The sequence below is a fragment of the Thunnus albacares genome, chromosome 22, assembly GCF_914725855.1.
Source record: "Thunnus albacares chromosome 22, fThuAlb1.1, whole genome shotgun sequence".
Taxonomy (NCBI): domain Eukaryota; kingdom Metazoa; phylum Chordata; class Actinopteri; order Scombriformes; family Scombridae; genus Thunnus; species Thunnus albacares.
In genome coordinates this window covers 25,858,187-25,878,711 of record NC_058127.1, presented here as the reverse complement: position 1 = coordinate 25,878,711, position 20,525 = coordinate 25,858,187, and the positions used below count along the sequence as shown (strand labels likewise).

The 20,525-nt window shown below is 42.1% G+C and overlaps 1 protein-coding gene across 2 annotated transcripts in view; it reads right to left on the bottom strand.

Annotated features, from left to right (window-relative positions):
- rtn3 (reticulon 3) overlaps positions 1–20,525 on the bottom strand; it is a 34,881-nt gene that overhangs the window by 10,061 nt on the left and 4,295 nt on the right. Inside the window, exons 2-4 of one of the 2 annotated variants that reach the window (XM_044341268.1) lie at positions 17,271–17,318; positions 3,460–3,667; positions 1,071–1,209 (exon numbers count right to left, since the gene is read on the bottom strand). In XM_044341268.1, the coding sequence (XP_044197203.1) occupies positions 1,071–1,209; positions 3,460–3,667; positions 17,271–17,318 (395 nt within the window). The remainder of the gene's footprint in view (positions 1–1,070; positions 1,210–3,459; positions 3,668–17,270; positions 17,319–20,525) is intronic. The other variant, XM_044341269.1, reaches the window with a different exon arrangement.

Here is a 20,525-nt window from a genome sequence, read left to right as displayed (position 1 = left end):
GTTGTTTTTCTGCACTATTTTTGAGACAGACAGCCAATCAGCAGTCTGTCACACACACTGGTGCACCAACTTATACATTTTACTCCCATTAAAGTAAGAAAGATTATTGATAAGAGTACTTCTAAGTATCCTGTACAAGCAGTACTGGTATCAATACTGACAGAATCCTAATGATCTGTGCTGGTATAACAAACTGAATTCCAACAGAATGTTTTGGCTTTACTTTGCTGCCTTTTTGGTAGGGTTATCTGATAACCTTACAAAGATGTTTTTTATTGATTTTCTTTCTTGCTTATTGTTTCAAGGTTTTATAGTCATTCCAACACATTGTACATGTAAAGGAACGACATTCACATTACGCAGGTCCACAAGCAATAAGATATAGAAAACAACACATTAAAATGGGAATAAAATACAGGAAATACCAAAAATTAATAAAATACCAAAGTATAAATTAAAAAAAAGTAAAAGTATATGATTATGAGATACAAGTTTATATACTGAAAAGGTAAATCAGGGCTCTGCTGGGAAACAACATGGCATCTAGTGCCTTGCAACACTTTGTAGTTTAACACGTGATTTTTTCATTTTTATATATTTTCATTGAATCATTTAAGTGTTTTTCCATGTTTCCGTTACAATCAACGGCACTGCCGGGAAATCCTGCAGGTACCTGGAACTTGAATTTAGTGTCAGTTCCTGGGCAGTGCTTGAATTCAGTTCAGGAACTCATCCGCAAAGCAGGCAGAGAACAATGGAAAGTTTTGATGTGTAGTTGTTGTGTTCCAGGCCAGCTGTTTGAGTTATACATTTTCTAAATCATATAATCATCCAATAATATAATTATAAGCTCTGGGGTTTATTATAACAATAAAGATCTGAATCTGACTATAATGTGACCGACTTCCCCTTGTGATGAGTTACTAGTGTACCAACCAGAGCTATAAAAAGGCTGGACCCAGGAGATGAGTCTTTGTGGGACAGAGTGGGAATAGCTTCATTAACGAGCAGACTAAATGATCAGATAGCAGGATGACCATGCACGGCGACTGAAGGCCGGAGATGCTCACCTTTAGGGAGTCCACCAGGTCCTCGACCAGGAAGAGGCGGCTCATCTGCTTCAGGGCTCGGTTGATGTAGGTCAGACTGGTGTCCACGTGCTTGCGGAAAGTCTCAGGGGGGATGCTGACATCCTTATCTATCAGTGCTCTGCAGAGAGGGAGGAGGAAGAGAAGGTGAGCACAAAATGAGGCTAAGTGTCCGGGCAGGAAGTGCTGCATGAAACATTCTGAACCAGTCTGTGGTGAAAAAGGCTTTCAGGAGGAAACTTAATTTAATGTATTACTGGCTTATAGGGCTGTTGGTCAAGACCAATGGCTCAATGATTACTTGGGCAAGGGAGTCAGGCATGATATTTTGCAATTGAGGTGGCTTAACAGTTATTTCAAAAGAGAGAATTTAACAAAAACGTCTCACCATTTGGAAAGTAATAAATGGAGTAACTGAATTAAAGAGGGTGAAACCAAAAAAATGACCTGGTAACTTTAATCTGCACTATATACATTCACCAGCCACTTTATTAGGTCCACCTGTTCAACTGCTTGTTAACACAAATATCTAATCAGCCAATCATTTGGCAGCAACTCAATGGCATGTAGCCATGGTTAAGATGATCTGCTGAAGTTCAAACAAAACATCAGAATGGGGAAGAAAGGTGATTTAAGTGACCTTGAATGTGGCAGACGGGCTGTTTTAAGTATTTCAGAAACGGCTGATCTACTTGGATTTTCATGCACAACCATCTCTAGGGTTTACAGAGAATGGTCCGAAAAAGAGAAAATATCCAGTGAGCGGCAGTTCTCTTGGCAAAAATGCCTTGTTGATGACAGGTCAGAGGAGAATGGCCATACCAATTCGATAGAAAGGCAGCAGTAACTCAAATAACCACTCGTTACAGTCGAGGTATACAGAAGAGCATCTCTGAACACACAACACATCGAACCTTGAAGCAGATGGACTACAGCAGTAGAAGACCACACCGGGCGCCACTGCTGTCAACTAAGAAGAGGAAACTGAGGCTACAATTGGCACAGGCTCATGAAAATTGAACAACAGAAGATTGGAAAAAACAGCAATGTCTGATGAGTCTTGATTTCTGTTGCGATATTCAGATGGTAGGGTTAGAATTTGGCGTAAACAACATGAAAGCATGGATCCATCCTGCCTTGTATTGATGGTTCAGGCTGGTGGTGTAATGGTGTAGGGGATATTTGCTTGACACACTTTGGGCTCCTTGAGCATCGTTTAAACGCCACAGCCTACCTGACTAATGTTACTGACCATGTCCATCCCTTTATGACTACAGTGTACCCATCTTCTAATGGCTACTTGTCACAAAGCCTAAATCATCTCAAACTGGTTTCTTGAACATGACAATAGCACTGTACTCAAATGGCCTCTACAGTCACCAGATCTCAATCTAATAGAGCACCTTTTAGATGTGGTGGACCAGGAGATTGGCGTTATGGATGAGCAGCCGAGAAATCTGCAGCAACTGCCTGATGTTGTCCTGTTAGTATGGACCAAAATCTCTGAGGAATGTTTCCAGCACTTTGTTGAATCTCTGCCACGAAGAATTAAGGCAGTTCTGAAGGCAAAAGGGGGACCAACCTGGCACTAGCAAGGTGTACCTAATAAAGTGGCCAGTGAGTGTAACTAAGTTAAACATTGAATTATTTTGTTTGGAGGCTGAAATGAGCCATGAGGAGGATTTTGTGCAATGCCTTTGAAGAGGAGCTGTGTGCTATGAACTCTGTAAAGCACTGCTCTGGGCTCCACCATAAAAGTTGTTCTATAAATAAAGAGGTTATATGAGGCTATGCCAGGCCTGACCTCTAACATTCTGAAACTTAGTAGTCTTTACAGCTGCGCACACTTTAATGGTTTCTGAGGCTGAATCTAAGGCAGTGGTTTGTTTAATGGGATGAAAACATGTGGCAGCGCATGACTGAAACATGGCTCGGTGCACTAGTGAGCTATATCACAATCAATGATTTATACTTCTTACATCATTCCATACATGAAGCTAGAGTACTCAATCTTTCCAGCTGAAAGCATCTGATTGACTAATGCTTAATTCAGCTGCTGTCGGCCTGTACACGGCTCTCATGTCACATTTAGAAGGCAAATAAGACTTTCTCAAAATACTTTTTATATACACACATCTTGAAATAAATGTGAACTTTACACCTACAGGTTAGTTTACTCACTAGGAGTAATTAGTAGGAATATTAGCCTGCGAAGTCTGAGAAAGAGTTAGGGCATTAGATATGCATATAAGTATATGTATTGGCTTTGGCTGTCTGTAGCATCCTTGTCAAAAGGGTCAATCAGACTCCAAATAACCAGCAAGACAAGGTCCATTGGATGCGACAGTAGTCTTTCGAGACGTTGTCTTACTTGAAGGGGTGTCCATCGCTGGACTTCTGCACGGCCTGGACGACAGACTTGTAGATGCGGAAGGTGATGGTGACGCAGAGAAGAGCCAGCAGGAGGTAGGAGGCCACGCTGATGACGCTGAAGGCTGCCAGCGACAGCAGCAGCAGCATGGACAGACCGAACACCAAGCCCGACTTCTTGGGGTCTCGCCAGTGGATCAGGTCCATGACTGCAGAGAAGATGAAAGGAGGTGTTACAATGATGTTTGTTGGCTTTGACTCACTACAATAAAAAGATCCATGATATTAAGTTAGAAATGATGATTTGTCCTAGCCGTCTTTATACATTTAATGAGGTTTTATTTTTGTCAAAAAAAAAAAAAAAAAAAAGTCTGACTATGAATTGAGTTGAACCACTGAATGTGTGAGGTGGGACTTATTTAACTAATTTGGATGGGTTTAATGGGGATAGTCGAAATTGACAGATATTTTAAAAGTGTTTTATTATCATAGATTCTGAAATAAAGTCTCAAATAATAACCAGCATAAACAAACAAAAAGCCAGCCATTAATAAAGGCTGGCTAAAAAAACAAAAAAAACAATGGTGGGTGGTGGTTAATGTGTTAATGTGAAGGTTGTTAATGTGAAAACGTGTGAGCAGGAAGTGCTGAATTGTACATTATACTGAATTTCTCCAGACAATAGCAAACTATGAAGGAAGTTTTGAGTGTGTTAACAGCAAATTAGAATAGGAGCAGATCATAAAACAGCGAGGCTTTCTCATTATAACAAGATAAAACTTACTTATAAAATATTGGAAATTGAATCAGTGCTTGTTTTGTGAAAAAATATGTTTATCTGAAGCTAATATTAGGCTTCAGTTATCCAGATTAGTCAAATTTTAGTGCAAAACATGATACAATACAAGCCTTCAAAACTTAAAAAAAAAAAAAAAAAAAAAAGTATCAACCAAGCACTAGAAAAAAAAAACAAAACAAAAAAAACAAAACACTGAAAAAGTAGTGGAGCTCCAACTCTGGCCCAGTAAAACATAAATATGCATCATCATTTTCCTCTGGCATCTGTAGCTGAGAATAACACTGCTGTAGATGCCCGTTTCATGTTTGTATGCATGTCGTGTGAGGAACCGTGCATGCAGAAGTGATAGCCTCTATACAAGGCGGTTATGTAATGCTGGGGTTGGCATTCTCAAAACGCCGCTCCTCCCTCTACGTGGGGGGAAAAAAAAGGGGGTATTTAAAAAAGCCTTGTGTAAGTGGTGGAGGAACCACGTGGGCCGATGCCTCGGGGACAGTTCAGGCCTCAGTGCTCCGGCAAGTTTAATGGGAACACACGTTATATAGGAACCTCGAAACACACATATCATGGAAAAGTGAAGACGGCTACAGTGAAGTCTTTCTCCTCTTGTTTTTCTTTGCGAAAGACTCCCGTTCCATAACCGCAAATGTATGACATGAATTAAAATGGTTCCGCAGTGGAAAACTTTGCCATGTCTTTTGCAATAGGAGAATCCAAAAGACATGTGTTTCATGAGATTTAAATATCATCTTTGGCCAAGGAAACTCTATCAGACCCCTCTTTGACTTTTACTCTAAAACTCTTTGGCCACATGGAATGTTTTTGGTGGAGGAGGAGGAGGAGGAGGGGGGGGGGGGTGTGCAGGGTGACCAGGCCTTTCCTCTACACTTTGTTTGAATAGTAGTCCAGCTGAACCTGCTTTCTTGACACTTCACAATACAAACGGCATGTACCAAAAACACTCAATAGTGCTGACTCTGCTGCTTCATTGTAAATATAGACATTAACGTTATCTAACTCCTTAGCATCTAAAAAAAAAAATCTGTCACACATCTAAAACCTGTCACGCTTGTTTTATACATGTTTTGCAAACAGAAAAAGGTTAAACATGCGGATGAATTGGAGACAGATTTACCGACAGACAACCAACATTTCTCAACTGTAATAGACAATCAGATGGAAACAAATCAGTTGAGTACACTGATCACTACATACATATTCTGAACTGATATGATATAAAAAGGACTCTAAAACACAACTGATGGCTACAAAAACATTTTCCATTTATTTATTTCTTTCGTGTTCTAGTGTTGCCATGTTTTGCATTATGTGTGATACCACTACATGGCTTGTTAATTTCCTTTACAATGTAGCAGTTACTGTTTATTAACAAGGAATAATTCTTGTCATGTTAAAGAGCTGAAGCTGTTTACAAGAATCAGAGAGAAAAGCGGCAGCACAGCTGTGGTGCTGAGATAGAGAGAGAGAGAGAGAGAGAGAGAGAGAGAGCTCTATTGTTCCTGATTCTGTCTGCTGGGCCAACAATGACTCTGTGAAAACCTCATAACTCCAGTACAGTACAATTTACACGCATCAGCTTACAAAACCGATTGAAGGACATTAAAGTGCCTGCTGGCCAAGCTGGATACAAAGTTGGCTACTTCAGAGATATAAATGTTTTTATCTGACAGCGACAATGAAGCGGGGTTTCCTCGCCCTGCACTGCAGGGGTGTGTGTTTCATCCCAGCGTGCTTTGCTGTCGGTACCCAGTACCCACAAGGAGGCAGCTGGAGCTTGACGGCCCTCGTTCATTATCTCTCTCTCTCTCTGTATGTCTCTCGCCCTCGCTCTACTCTGCTGAGGCGCAGTGGCCTGCTTTCACTGTGCGGTGTGCAGCTCTTAAAGCTACACAGCCACAGGAGTGGAACTACAGTTTCACAATTCCACACTATACTAGAATAACTATTCTAATTTTAAAAGTACAACATGTTCCAAGACTTGCTTTAATGGCTATGTCACCTTGAGTCTATTGCCTGTTATTTTAAGGAACAAAGGAGAACAAAACTTTGTTGATACAGGTAAGTACTGCTTGAGACCGCTTTTCCATACATGACATCATCTGTTCTACAAAAAACCCATCTGCTTTAGTTTCAGATATTTCAAGATCTCTGCCATGAATGAAATCCATACAATTTACAGCGAATGCTAAACTCAATGTAACTGCAGGGAACGGCTGTCACCACTGATGCAGTGGATGAATCCATAGGCATACCTTATGTTATTGCTGATCTAATCTAAGCCATCTGCTATTGTGTCTCAAACTGGGCACACAGGCAGACAGACAGCAGAGCAATCATTTTGTACATGATCATACCCAATCCCATCAGTGAGCATTCAGGGCCAATATTGACTCTGACCTGGTAGCTGATCTACAGAACACACACTATTATCACACTGACCAAACAGTCAAACAGTAACCAGTCACTGTTTCACTTGTCCAGTGACATTGAGTAGATGAAAGTAGGCCTCACAGTTCTGGTGACAGTTTGGTGGTATTAAGCACAGGGACCTCACCTTTGTTTCACTTTTTCCAAAGTGAATCAGCTTCTAGTAGCATGCATAAAAACACCCAAATCTGTATAGCATACCAGTCTTGGAAGAAATTATAATATTTTTATATGAACAATGGATCACATGACTTCTTGGATGTGAAAGGTGTTACTTGTAATGATGAACCCACAGAGAACCCAACTCTTGCACTTCCACTTTACTCTACAGAGCTCATGTTTTGGTCTTTACAGCCCACAGCTTTTTAGTTACTGTTCAGTCTCATCGCTCTCATAGCTTTGTTTCCAGCAGCAGCAGCAGAGAAAGCTGTAAATACCCACTATGCTCTACCTGCCCAACACCAAACGGCAGATAGATAAAGTTAGTGCCTAGAATAGTGGAGCATTTAGCAGCTAATGAGACAGATTTTTTTTCTTATTAGTGGAGTGAATATCGGACTTACATTCATCAAGTGAACAAACATGGCTCCAGATGTCAATTGCACAATTGTGACATCTCACCTTATCTGGGCCTTCAGGTTTCTCAGGTCAAGCACAACATGTGATGATCAGGTTTAACAATCAGCTAACGCTGCAGTTACCATGTAAACCAACCATCACGCCTCATTAACTTTAGAGTTATTTTCCTGACTCCATATGTGTCTTTATTAAGTTAGACTTATATAAAAATATGCCCATGATTAGATTTAATAAAACATGAACAATTTACCAGCTGATCCATCCAACAACCATGTTTGGGTAGCAGTGACACATTAAAAGCTGTTTAACTACTAACTGTTTCAATAGAGTAATTAGTAATGAGATTATTTTAAGCAACGAGCCAGTACGCGAGTTCAAACCTTGCCCTATTTTTAATGACCCTATTTCAAAGCCTGACAGATGTTGTTGCTTCTGACTAAAAACAAGATAATAAGCCTGACAAACAAGACATTACAGGTCCGTATTAGACAGCTTAATAGGGTGTCAAATACCAAACACTGACACAAGTTCATTTTGATTCAAGTATTGACATGACCACTTCCACTACTTTACCAGCATTCACAAAGGATTAACTCACATCTGAAAACAAATGGACTACTTGACTGCTTGAAACTAATCTTTGAAGTCCTGACAAAAAATCTAGTATTACAACTGGTTCACACAGAAATGTTCAGAACCACGTGTAGCTCCTACTATGTGGATTCCACTGACAGATGACTTTCCATTTTTCTTTGACCAAAACCCAGTATGGCAATGCAGCAAATGCCATGCATACCCAACATGACAACAGTCACACCCACAGACACGAACTCACCTAGCAAAGTATACCCCGCCTAATAACCTACTGAGTTGTGGAGCAGCACTGCAGAGAAGCACTAAAATAGCACAAGCTCGTGGCTTGAGGGGGAAGATTCAACAACACAGGCTCCTCTCCAGAACACGACACAAAACAGAGCTCCTTTTTTAACACAAAGTCATTGATATCACAATTAGGAAACAATTACGTTATGTGCATTGCTAATAAGCATCACAGAACAATGAACGTTTGCTTTAAAATGCAGCTAAACTAACATCTCCTTTATGCCTCTTCTGCACACTTTCCATTGATTTCAGGTTGCTAGAGCACCAGCATGCTGTTCTCAGCTGTGCCAACTCTAGGTCAAAGGATGCAACACATGTAGGCTAACCAGTGCATGTGTTAGGATTACTGTCTGCATACCAGCCTCTGTGCATGCGTGTGTGGAATGGAGATCATGTTTGCAGAGAAGGGGAGGGTACTGCAGGACTGGCTGCTGTATCTCCTGAAAAATAATACCTTCTGGTACTTTGCCCTTGCTCTGGTCAACTTCTAACGAAAATGATATACACAGTAATTATCCCACTAAGCTGATGGGGATAAAAACAATCTGGTTTGGAGCTGGTCTCATTTTCAAGAGAGGAAAAAAGGACGACTGCGCCTGGTTCAAGAGAGGAAGACTGGATAGGTGAGAACAGTCCTAACTTCAAACTAATTTCCCAAGATGGCACTTTGCCTGAAACCCAAGTACAAATTACTGAACTGAAATAATTTGCACTTAGGGGGGGCCCTAGATATGCAATTAATTTTGCATCACTTTGTTTTTAAGTCCCATGCCTAGTCATTATGTCATGGTCATCTCCAAGTGTGCTGTGGAAAGTGGCATCAAGGCAGAAACCAGACACTGGGGATTGACTGTACCATTTTGACTTCCAAGGTTGTTGCAAGCCAACACTTGGGCGCCATATTTAAACCCCTACCTACTTTGTCAATGGACCAAGCCAAGCTGTAAAGGACAGAGGGCAAAAGAGGGTCAGAGGCTCAGATGCAGTGGGGATCACCAGACCATATGCGGTGTAAGTGTCCGCATAGCACAATACATTGTTGATGAGCTCTTATAATCTCTGTGACAACTGCAGTCTCTACAGCTTTGATAGATTTCTATGAATTGCAGCTCTATAGAGACATATGTAATTAAATGCATTTGTTATCAGTGTTCACTTGCAAATAAGGGTGGGCATTATCAGATTATACCATCATTATCCTTACTTTAAAATGGGATTTAGCATTATTAAAAAAAAAAAAACCTGAAGGCAGTTTCCCTGGACACTGAGGGGCATCTCTCGCTGGTATTCTTTCATGCATCGGGTATTTACACATTCTGACACTTCCACCTATTACCCAATTTTTTTGTGGCATTTAAGGCTGCACATGTGCGACCATGATCAAGAATAGACAACAACAGAATAGAACTCTCAAACAGAGCTAAACTCTTCATGGTTTGGTTAGGCATAATCTGCTAGTCTTATAGGGGTTTTTCATGCCACCTATGAGTGTGGCCATTCAGAACAGGTATAAACACTTTTGTTTTTAGATGTGGTTGGACAACATGTCGTACAAGCTACTTCATTTGAAACATACTGAGACCGTTTATGGTCTTCTGGCATAACTCCTTACTGACTGACTAACAAAACACAGCTAGTTACTATTTATCAGAGAGCACTAAATAGGTCTGTGGAAATTGGCGAGCACCAGATGGTCCTTTTTTGCCAAAATTGCCTACATGTAAAGGTTATGTGAAAACAGAGCAACTTTGAAAAAGGTGCAGGCAGGGACAAGGTGCGAGTGAGAAAAGGGGTGCTGTTGAGGTGACTGCGTGAGGTTAGCAGGCCTACTGCTCAAAAAGAGGAAGTGTTACCTGATAAGTGGGTTAGTATTGCTGTCAAGATATGCTCAGCAAGATGATAGGCCTCAGCCACCCATTCGTCGATGGCTTCTACCTCTTTGGAATATGTGCTTTCGAACACAAGGTTGCTTTGGGAACATGGAGCGTTAGGAACTGAGGTAAAGGAAGACTGCTGTATAGACATAACATTAGGGTCAGCTTTGTCCTGGTCAGGAACTTTAGACTGGAGAATCACCACTTCCTCCTCCTCCTCTTGGCTGCTGCCCAGCTCTTTAAGAGCACTGATTGTAAGCTGTTCTTGTTCAAGATCCATCACCATTGTTGGAGGGGACTGGGAAGGAGGAAAACCGGTTTTGCTGAACTCATTCTTGGTGGGAACACCTTGGGGCGTATTGTCTGGTTCTTCAGCCTCCCTCGATTTCAGGCACTCTCTCATGAACTCTACAAAGCTATCTGTGGGCTCAGAAACTGAGCTATCAGGGTCAATGCTTTCGGAGTTGCTTGTTGTGTCGGGTGCATGGTGACCTGAATCAGAGTCCTGCTTCTGCTCCTGCTCCTGTGCTGGGAGTGAGTTGCCATTTGTCAAGTTATCTGAAACAATGTCAGTGGTCATTTTATTGTCGAGGTCTGGCTCCTTGATGCTGCTTATTGGCTCACTTTGGAAAGAATAATATGGGTCTTGGGGATAATCTCTTGAAGGCTGCTGACCAACTGGCTTGGGAAAGGTTTCGTCATCATTCTGTGACGCAGAGTCGTCCAGATTTTGACTGTCCTCCGGAACAGCGCTTTCACTCAGTGTTTCAATATGGATTTGAGAAGAGTCAGAAATAAACTGCTCCTTTGTATGTTTTAGCCCTTTGTCATCAATGTCGTCCAGGGGAGAGGATGCATCATAATCATAATCGAATGACTGTCTGTCATATATATCATCTTGCATGAAGCTGGTTTTAGAAAGCATAGGCGTTTCAATATAAGCCTCTTTCTCAGCTGTGTTGTAAGTATAATGAGCTGGGTCCTTGGCAGTAAGATCAGTCTTGCAAGGTTTACCCAGCATTTCTTGTGCTTCATCTGACCACTCATCATCATTGTCTGGGAAGTCAACTTCTTCATTTGTGACTGTAAAAGAGGAGGGATCGTTTAATTTAGAGGAAGTGGTAGTGGTCTGTGACGTTTCAGGTTGTGCTTGGGAAACATCAGGCCCAGATTCCTCGGGTTTTGATGCCGATACCTCATGGACCGTTTCAGGGTGAGATGTGAGTATCTGGTGTTTGGGAGAGTATTCAGCATCAGAGTCTACAGGCGAGGATGGAGGAGAGTAGCCTTCCATGAATTCAGTTTCTAAGGGGCGTGTCTTGGGTGGTTCATAATTACTGTCCTCTGACTCTGGTTCTGGGTGTTTAGGAGCCTCTTTGACTGGATCTTTTACAACCTCATAATCCTCATCTTCCTCTGCTTCAAGCTCCATTTCCATCTCCTCATCACTGTAGTTTGGCTCATCGGTTTCAATAACATTGATTGTTGGAACCTGCATTAGCTTTCTTTCAGTCCTTGCTGGTGGGGTCTCCTTTTCCTCCTTTTCCTCAGTGGGAGGTGCAGGAGTTGAGGAGGCAAGAGTTGTGGGGGAATCATTTGAAACTGCAGGATCAGAGGATGGAGAAGGGACAGAAGTAGGAACAGTGACACCATCTTCAATGACAGTACTGTCTGACTCCCCTGAGCTGTCCACCTCACTGGCCTCTGGGGGCTCCATATCTCCAGTCCAAGTGGCCTTTTTGTCATCCAAAACATTTGGTTTAGCATCAGTGTCAACTGATGGGGAGACAGGAGGAGATGGGGAATCAAAGCCTGCAGGAGGTGCAGGTGATGCTGGAAGCACTGTATCAAGATTTGATGGAGCTTGGACACCTGATTTTTCCTGCTGATCCCACATGTAGGCTGTTGGCAAAAAACTAAGGTCAAACTCTGACTCCTCCTCAACACTTGGCTGCTTCTGTGCTTCTGAGAAATCATCCTTCACTTTTGGAGCTTCAAAGGGAGAATCCATGAAAGCATCAGGGACACCGGCAAAAGCGGCAGGAGCGTCGGGTATAACAATGTCAGTCTCCTTCTCCTCCTTTGGCGTTACATTTTCTGAAGACGTGGTGCCTTTAATTAAATTTGCAGCATCAAAATCTGGCACCGGAGGTAAATGAGCCTTCATCCACTCTTCTGTTTCTTCAAATTCATTCCCTTGTCTTAAATCTCCAAGTACTTCAAATGGGGATTCTGGTGACTCCGGATCAGCGGAACCTGCTTTTTTCTGGACAGTTGGTGTAATTTTTTCAGTAGGAGACTTTTGGGTCTCAGTGGGAGATTTCTCATGGTGGCGGTCTCTGTAGTGAGAGTAACCTCCATCGCTTCTGAAATCGGGTTCCTTCTTTTTGGCAGCAAGAGCTTCCAGTGCTTTTATGCGCTCTGAAACAGGAGATGTCTTTATCGGCGAATCCGGTTGTCCATCTGGCGGCCCTGCTTCACTCCCATAATTACCAGGGGAGAATGAGCCAGGTTGAGAAGGAAAGCGAAGTGATGTCGCTACACCTTCGCAGGGCTTGTCGGAGCCCAGTGCCACCGTTTTGTCTGCATTGCCATGCATGAAGAACAACAGCAAAGAAGGGGAAAAGGAGGGGAGGTCATATAAATCACAGACACGCAACTCCCATGCACTTCTAACATTATTCAGCGAGGCCTTAATGTTGCAGCCCAAGCGTTCATGCATTGCATCATGGAAATGTAAGGTAGATTCATACAGTGGATGGGATCTTCACTTTTTGCATGCTGTACTTTGTGGAGCAGTATCTATACTCCACAAAGTTGCAGCACTCAGTATGGTAACTTATGTTATCTGAATGATCAAATGAAGCAGCAAAAGAAATAAAATTTCACTGACTCAGACTACTCGTCAACCATCATGTGTGGCTTAGATGACTGGTCAGTTCCCACCTGTATATATTGTCTATGACTTTCCACATGGGCAATTTCTTTTTGATCGCTTGTGTTTTAAGAGTATACTCTGTGAAACTTTAATAAGTCACTATTACATTTCTAAAGGTTTTGATTTAGCAACTGTTCTCTGTACACACCTGCAGCTAAAATAAATATGATAATAGCTTTGGGTGATGCGTGATTTTCAAATGTTTTCCAAAACCCCGCAATTTGGATTCAAGTCACTCAAACACACAAAAGGTCTCCACCATTCGCCTCTTAGTTTCATGTGATCTGAGGCATGATTTTAGTGTTTCTTTGGCTATGTGTGTAAGACCTCATTTTTTGCCATTTTCTAGGAAACTGATTATATAATGGCTATTTGTACATCAATACACATGTGGCAATCACTCATTCTACCAGCTTCAATGTAAAAGCCCATGTCAATTTAACAGAAAACAAACCACAATAAGAGAAGCTGACAAACTGCTCACATTAAGTAAGTGTCTTCATGAGAGATTCTTGTACTGACTATATTAAGATACCTTCAACACCCTGGTATGATACAAAATGACAAGCTCAGAAACAAGCCAGGTCAAGGAGATAAAGCCGGCCTGTACTTACTCCCTCAGCTCTTATTAAATTGGTGAGCATTACACTCGTTCAGAACCAGTAGGTCCAATATATAGACACGTTCAGGACACATACAGTTCATCCGCAAGTCCTCATGAAATAGATGGTGCTAGAAGTGTGGTGATATAGTAAGCAATCTCAGTGATAATTGGCAAATTAGCTGGTGCTGGTGAGAAAACACATCAGCCAGCTGTGAACATGTTAGTGCTTGCCATTTATTGACTTCTGTCTCCTGTCCATAAACTATTTCTCTTCTGTGGAGCAGTTTATACTCCACATAAGACAGAACAGACTTATAAAAGAAGCTGGCACAACACAGGTTCCTCTGTTTTGGACTCTACACTGTGAAGACGCAAAGATCAGAACCTAACACGAAAGATTCACGCCTATGTAGTTCGCCCTTGGGAGCGGATGACTGCGGTGACTTGACTGAAATGAACTGATTTCATGATGTAATTTTGCCGTTTTAAATGCTGCTGTGACAGAGCTGTATTGCAAGACCTTTTGCAATGCAATCTGCACAAGACACAGACACGCAAACCAGACAGAATTTGCTATTTATTTCATATATTTCATTTCATTCTACTCGTTCGTTGATCAAGAAAACGTGGCCAGTGTGTGGACAGCCAATAAACCTGTCAGCTATGACCTGCCAATCATACTTCTGTACTTCCTGGTTTACACAAAAGTGTATTGTAATTAAACTTCAAATATTTCTGCCTAGAAAATCCAAAATAGACTGGAAGCTTTGTAGTTCTGCACAATTTTTATTTCAAATACAATTTAAAGTAAATGATGATTTAAAAAAAATATCTAACTCAAATACTTTGCATTCATTGTTGTGGTCAGTTACTTCTCCATTAGGATGTGTTAACTGCTGATTACAACAACATGCAAATTATGTAACGTTCTGATACCAAAATGGTGAAAAAAAAAAATGCCATGAGTTAGGTAATACTACTGTCTCTGTGCGGTTAATCATAATTATGTCCACTATGATGGCAGGGCCCCCCTTCCAGGCCATGTGGCCCCTGGCTATCCTGGAGGCCACAGAGTTCCAAAGATATTCCAAGCAACTGTTCCAACAATCACATGATCCCTTTCAGCACCAATGATCTTCCATGTCATTTTCAACACCCAGCCTCAAGCCATCACGACAGGGAATTGGCAGCTAAATTAGGAGGTGACCATCAGCTGCTCAGCTCAACCTGTGCATGCTAACATCCACCTATTTGACGACAGCTTTACTTAGCAAGCACTCTTCAAAAAAAAAAAAAAAAAAAAAAAAAAGGTTTGACTAGTTGGTCAGGTTAATGCAAGGTTCAGATTTTTCCTACTTCAAGTGAACCTTGCAGTGTTAGCCGTGTTGTCAGCATGATCCCATGACCCCATCCCCTCCCCTGCCACTGTATAGACACAGACTTTTCCACTGGTGCCCAACTGACTGGTCCACTTTGTTTTGGTTAGGACTGCCACCTCCCCTGCGCCACAATACAATGCCTTGTTCAAACTAGGCCACATGAATGGACTTTCCATCTCGCCAACAGCGTTGTAGTCCCTTGGCTCTGTACTTGTAAACAAATTCCGAAACAGCTAGTGCTTTGAGAATATGGCCATGGATGTTTAGAAGAGCCGGGGCTACTTGCTTTGAACCTAGACTACTTCCAGTGGGGCTATAATTCAGGAGTGGCTTTATGAACATGGTTCAGATAAAGCTGTCAACAACTTTGCTTGGTGATAAGTCATCGGTCATGGAACATCTGCCAAATCAGTAGCCTTGCATGTCTCATTTATGTAATCTGCTCTCTGCAGTAGGAGGTGTGTGATTATGTATGTGGCTTGGCTATCAAAATTATGTGTTTTCCAGTTAGCAAAAACCTCTCTCTACTCTGAACATAAAATTTAATTCATGGCCTTTGGATCAGTATATGAGATAAAATGATCTTTTTCTGTAGACTCTCAAAGATGGCCTTTGGAGTTGGATGTTGATGTTTGACACTAGCTGAGCCACTTCCATTCATTAATGGAGACTGTAAGAAGCAGTTGAAAGCTCAGAAAAAGCCAGTACATGGTCCTTCAGCTGAGATTATTTAATCACAATTCAACACTAACTACAATGGAATGTTTAAAAATCACACAGGAACTGGTTTAGTTTAGTGCACTGAAATCTCAGGCATTAATTTACTGGTAAAACATGACGCATGAACCAAGTCAGTATCTTTCCGGAGAGGAGGGTGAGTCAGTAAGAGTTCAAATTCCGCAGGGTGCAGTAATGTCCTGTCATAACTCACTAGGTTGTGGAGTGAATAGGTTGGATGTTTGTGACATAAGTGTGTAGTGGAAACGTGTGACTAAGAATACTTTGTGGCTCATGTTATCATATAGCCTCATCTATATCTATCCTAATATATCACTATCTAACAAACACTACTTTCACAGTACTGGCTACTATTGATTCACACAAGTATAGACTTCTAACACTGATAAAAAAAAAAAAAAAAATCACAGCTCAAAAAGAATCTGAAAATAAAGAAGCAGAACTGGTCAAAGAAAACCTACTTTTTAACGCTCAAGCAAAGATGTGAGACATGCACAAAAGCTTACAAAGCCATAAGCAGATAGTGGGGTGGGGTGGGGTGGGGTGGGGGTGGAGGTGCGAGTGAGCAGCCACAGGCGATGGCAGGCCCAGGCCACTGGGCAGTGGATGATATCTCCAGTGCCACTCTTCCTCCGGGGCCCGGTTGCTACTGGGGGGCTGAGGGGGGGAGCTCGGATACTAGGGCAGAAGGAAAAGGTAGGACCACCCCCTCGGGACGCCAACCTGATCCATTTTTAGGTTTCTGCTCTTGCGCACACAATGTGAACTTGAACTTCTCTGCTTTCTTAAAATAAGGTGGCAATCTTGGGATTATCTTGAACCTACAGTGAGTGCTGCTGACCTAAATAATGCTCGCTAGCAAGCGGTAAAGACTGAAATGGATCAGATTGCTAGCAGCTGCACAGGCAAGGTGTTACGTGTCTAATAATACAAAGTTTTGATTTGTGCTGTTGACTGCTGGTGATTTACGCCAATTTGATCACCTCAGGCAACTGAAGCACATTAGTCTTTACACCACATGTATAAATATCTGTACGATTGCTGTTGGTTGAGCTTCTGCTGCTTAGACTATTGCTATAGATAAAGACATTTCCTGCAGCCTTAATGATAACCTAAGGACGAAACCTATCAATATGTCAAGGTGGCAATCTACGGCATGAGCTAGAGAGGGATGATCTCAAGTTGAGGCAGGGGTTGGGGGTGGTTAAGGAAATTACCAATGCCATATGTCATTGAAAAGAGGAGGAGCTGTGCTGCCCGGCTAACTTACAATTAGTGCAGCAACTGAGGGTCAGCAGTTGGAAACAGATGGGATAGCATGACATGGTTTTAAAAAGGAGGAGGGGCGAGTAAAGACCAGTGGAGCTAGGGGAAGGAGCTGGGGTTAGGACTGGAGTTCATTATGTTATTGTTTTTCTCTGCAGGTTCCTTCTATTTTTATTGGACTCTTACTAGCAGGAGAGGGGCACTAGAAAGAGGGATGAAGAGAGCGGAAACAGCGGCAGGCCAGCGAGAGAGTACAGGACAGAGGGAGAGAGCAGGCGAGCAGCGTAAGAGAACCATACACTTGCCTTGAGGAGACTGAATGAGAGATACAGGCGAAGAGGAAAGAAAGGAATCTGAAAAAATAAAGAGGACAGAAGAATGATCATCCTTGAAGAAGAAGAAGAAGAAAAGAACTACTATCCGCTGCACCCATTCAAAAGGCATTTCAATAAAAGAAAGAAGAGTTAACTTATCCAGCCTTAACAACTCTACATGCTACACAAAAACTACTTACTATAAAAATACTAGTTTACACCAGACGCCCCATGCATTAACTCTTCATGTTCACTCCAATAAACCTACAGTCACTTTAACACATGCACTTATATTAGCTATGCAGGCAAGACCGAGACAGAAAAATAGACAATGTACTATAACAAGCGTCAGGCAAAAGCACTTCTCACTTTGCTTCAGTGTTGCTGTGAGCAAACAGAAGTGCGCCCCGCGAGTTAACTACAACCAGCAGACCGACATTTCTTAAACTTCTATGGTACTTTTCTCACGGTTTATGTTGCTATGCTAGATGCCAACAGAAAACAAACATTTTGAGCGCGCTCTGTTGCTAACCGTATGTGGTCAAGCCCTGTGCACATACTTTTGGTCTAAGGCTGTTTTTCCTGTTTTGTTACAATGAAGGAAAATCTTAATCCTGCAGTTTATAATGATACTTTAGACAATAGTGCACTACCGACGTCATGGCAACGGTTTATGTTTCTTTCCCGTTTCAACAGATCAGTACCCCCGTGTGCAAAAGCCAGATCCTTGAAGAAATGCTTTTCCCCAGTTTGGTGTGGAAGAACTTGACTGGTGTGCACAGAGCCGTGACCTCAGCCCCACGTCCAAAACACCAGCCAGACCTCACCCCCCCCCCCCCCCCAACATCAGTGTTGGACCTCACTAGTGCTCTTGTGTCTTGAGTGTGAGCGAATCCCTGCAGCCGGGTTCCAACATCTGCTGGAAAGCCTGAAACTGGCAGATTAATGAACATGGTGTCGCATTTTTACGTATTACTATCAAATATGTGTGGAATGCTCAGCTGTCCACATACTTTGTTAGGCTGTCTGTTTCATTCTGGCCACATAGTGTAACTCTACAGCCGTTTCTTGTGAATTTCATGTGAATGTTTGAGAACATTAACCTCGTCTCCATCTGGGTGGAGAGATGTCATTAGGAGTTCAGGCTTCATTCTCTGTCATTAGATGGGTGAAGAGAGAAATTCCTTGAGTGAAAAGACTGAAGATGTGTGTTTTTAGGTTTTACTCAGGGCAGGTGTGGCTTCTCCTCTTCAGTCCAGCTTAACTGGACTGTGTACAAGCTGGGCAGGTTGGGGTTGGTGTGCCCTTGCGTTGCAGCATTCCTGCTCTCAGATTCACTCAGCTGATACCCTCTCAACACGCCGCGCCTTCGTTTTTATAAAAACCACAATGCAAGCTCTCCATCTTACTTGTTTTTCCACACTTTGTCAAACTGGTGTCAAGGCAGGAAACAAAAAGCACCAGACAAATACTGGTAGCAAGTGGCTGGTAGATTTGCTTCACTCATAAGCCAAAAAAAACAATGGTTATCCGTTGAGTGGCTGGTAAAATATGAACATTCACTTCCCATTTGTTTGGTGGATGAATAAACATAGATAAAATCGACACATACATAAAGTTACGCCACAATAATCAAACAAAAAAGTATGTAATTATGGGAATATGTCTGTAAAATGCACTCTGACTAATGTTAAGTTGTGGAAATAAAACAAAAAATGCACAAACATGGAGATCTAAAGAGGACGGCACATGAGTTGAAAATGTGTGACAGAAGAAATACATAAGACACGTTGGAAACAGGTATAGATGTAGAAACATTCAGCCAGAGTGGAGTATAGAACAGTTGTTCGATTTTGTTAGGGACGGGGGTTGTGAGCATGTATCCAATGTTATATTATCACCTTATTAAGTTGTTATTTAAAAAAATATCAGCAGACTGTTGCCTATTTATTTTGGAGTCATGTTACAGCCACCGTATGAGTCCAATATTCACTTCCCCTCTAAATGTTTTTGGTGTCCAGCGACTCCTGAAGCTGCTAAATGCTTCACTGTGTTCACCAACTAGTCACTAACTTTCTCTGTCTGTGGTTAGTACAGAGCAGGTAGTGTACAGTCAGCTTATCGAAGCTTTTTATCTAAAAACAACTGCCTGATGCTGCTACATGTGCAGCTGATAAGAGTGAAGGGTTGGAAAAAGCAAAACTATGAGCTGAAAGGTTAAAAAGCAAAAAAAAGGAACCTGCAGTGCAGAGTGGATCAACTACTACTTCAAATATTGTTTGGAGCAGCTTTACACAAAGCTTTATGACACTGTCAGAATTTTGCCACTGAATGGGTTTGGTTGCCAAAGCTCAAAATCAAATCATTGGTGGACGAGTCACACGTTGAGATCTAGGATCACTGCTTTGGATTGACATCTGAAAATTTGACTGTTTCTCTCATGAGAGTCAACTTTTCTCTCAGACATCCCAAAAAAATCAGAATGTAAAAAGGTGCCTTAACTGTGGAAATGATCATTTTGGGTGAAGAACATCTCTGGGGGGGAAAAAGGTTAGACTTAGGGCTGGGTTTAAAAAAAAAAAAAAAAGCAGTGTGGACAGCGCACTTCTTGCAGCGTGGTGAAGAGTAAGGTTAGCCATCAGTCCAGAGCAGCAGCAGCAGCAGTCTAACACCAGACGTTACACCAAGCTAGTTTTTGTATTTCATGATGCGTACCGCCTCACCACCACACTCTCTGCACTAAAAAAGCACTATTATTATCTGCTCAGTCAATATTCGCTGACTGTAGAGTCTGAGGCGTTGCATTACATAATGTTGACTCCTGTAGTGTGTTGGTCATGTTAAGTACATTAAGGTAAATACTTTGGGGTCAATTTGATCGATATTGAATTGAAAATCGAATCGGGACCTTGTGGATCAGAATGGAACGGGGAGGTCGGTGGTGATACCCGGCCCTAGTGAGACTTGCCTTCATGCAATCACAATCTACATTCTGAACACCACGGTTCCTCTGTGTTAAATATGTCACAGGCAGACATGGGTTGGAAGCCAGCTTTGTCACGGCTGCCTGAGGCCTCATGGGCTCATCTCTTGGTAGGGTTGCTGGTTTTCTGCCATGCCTGCCATTCCTGTCGTGGTGCCCCAGCTATCCTTTACCATCTACCCCTGAGGGGCTATTTGATTGCCTCTGTGACCTCGGTGATATGGTCCACTCCAGCGAGGGGAGTGGAGGAAGGAGAGAGGGCG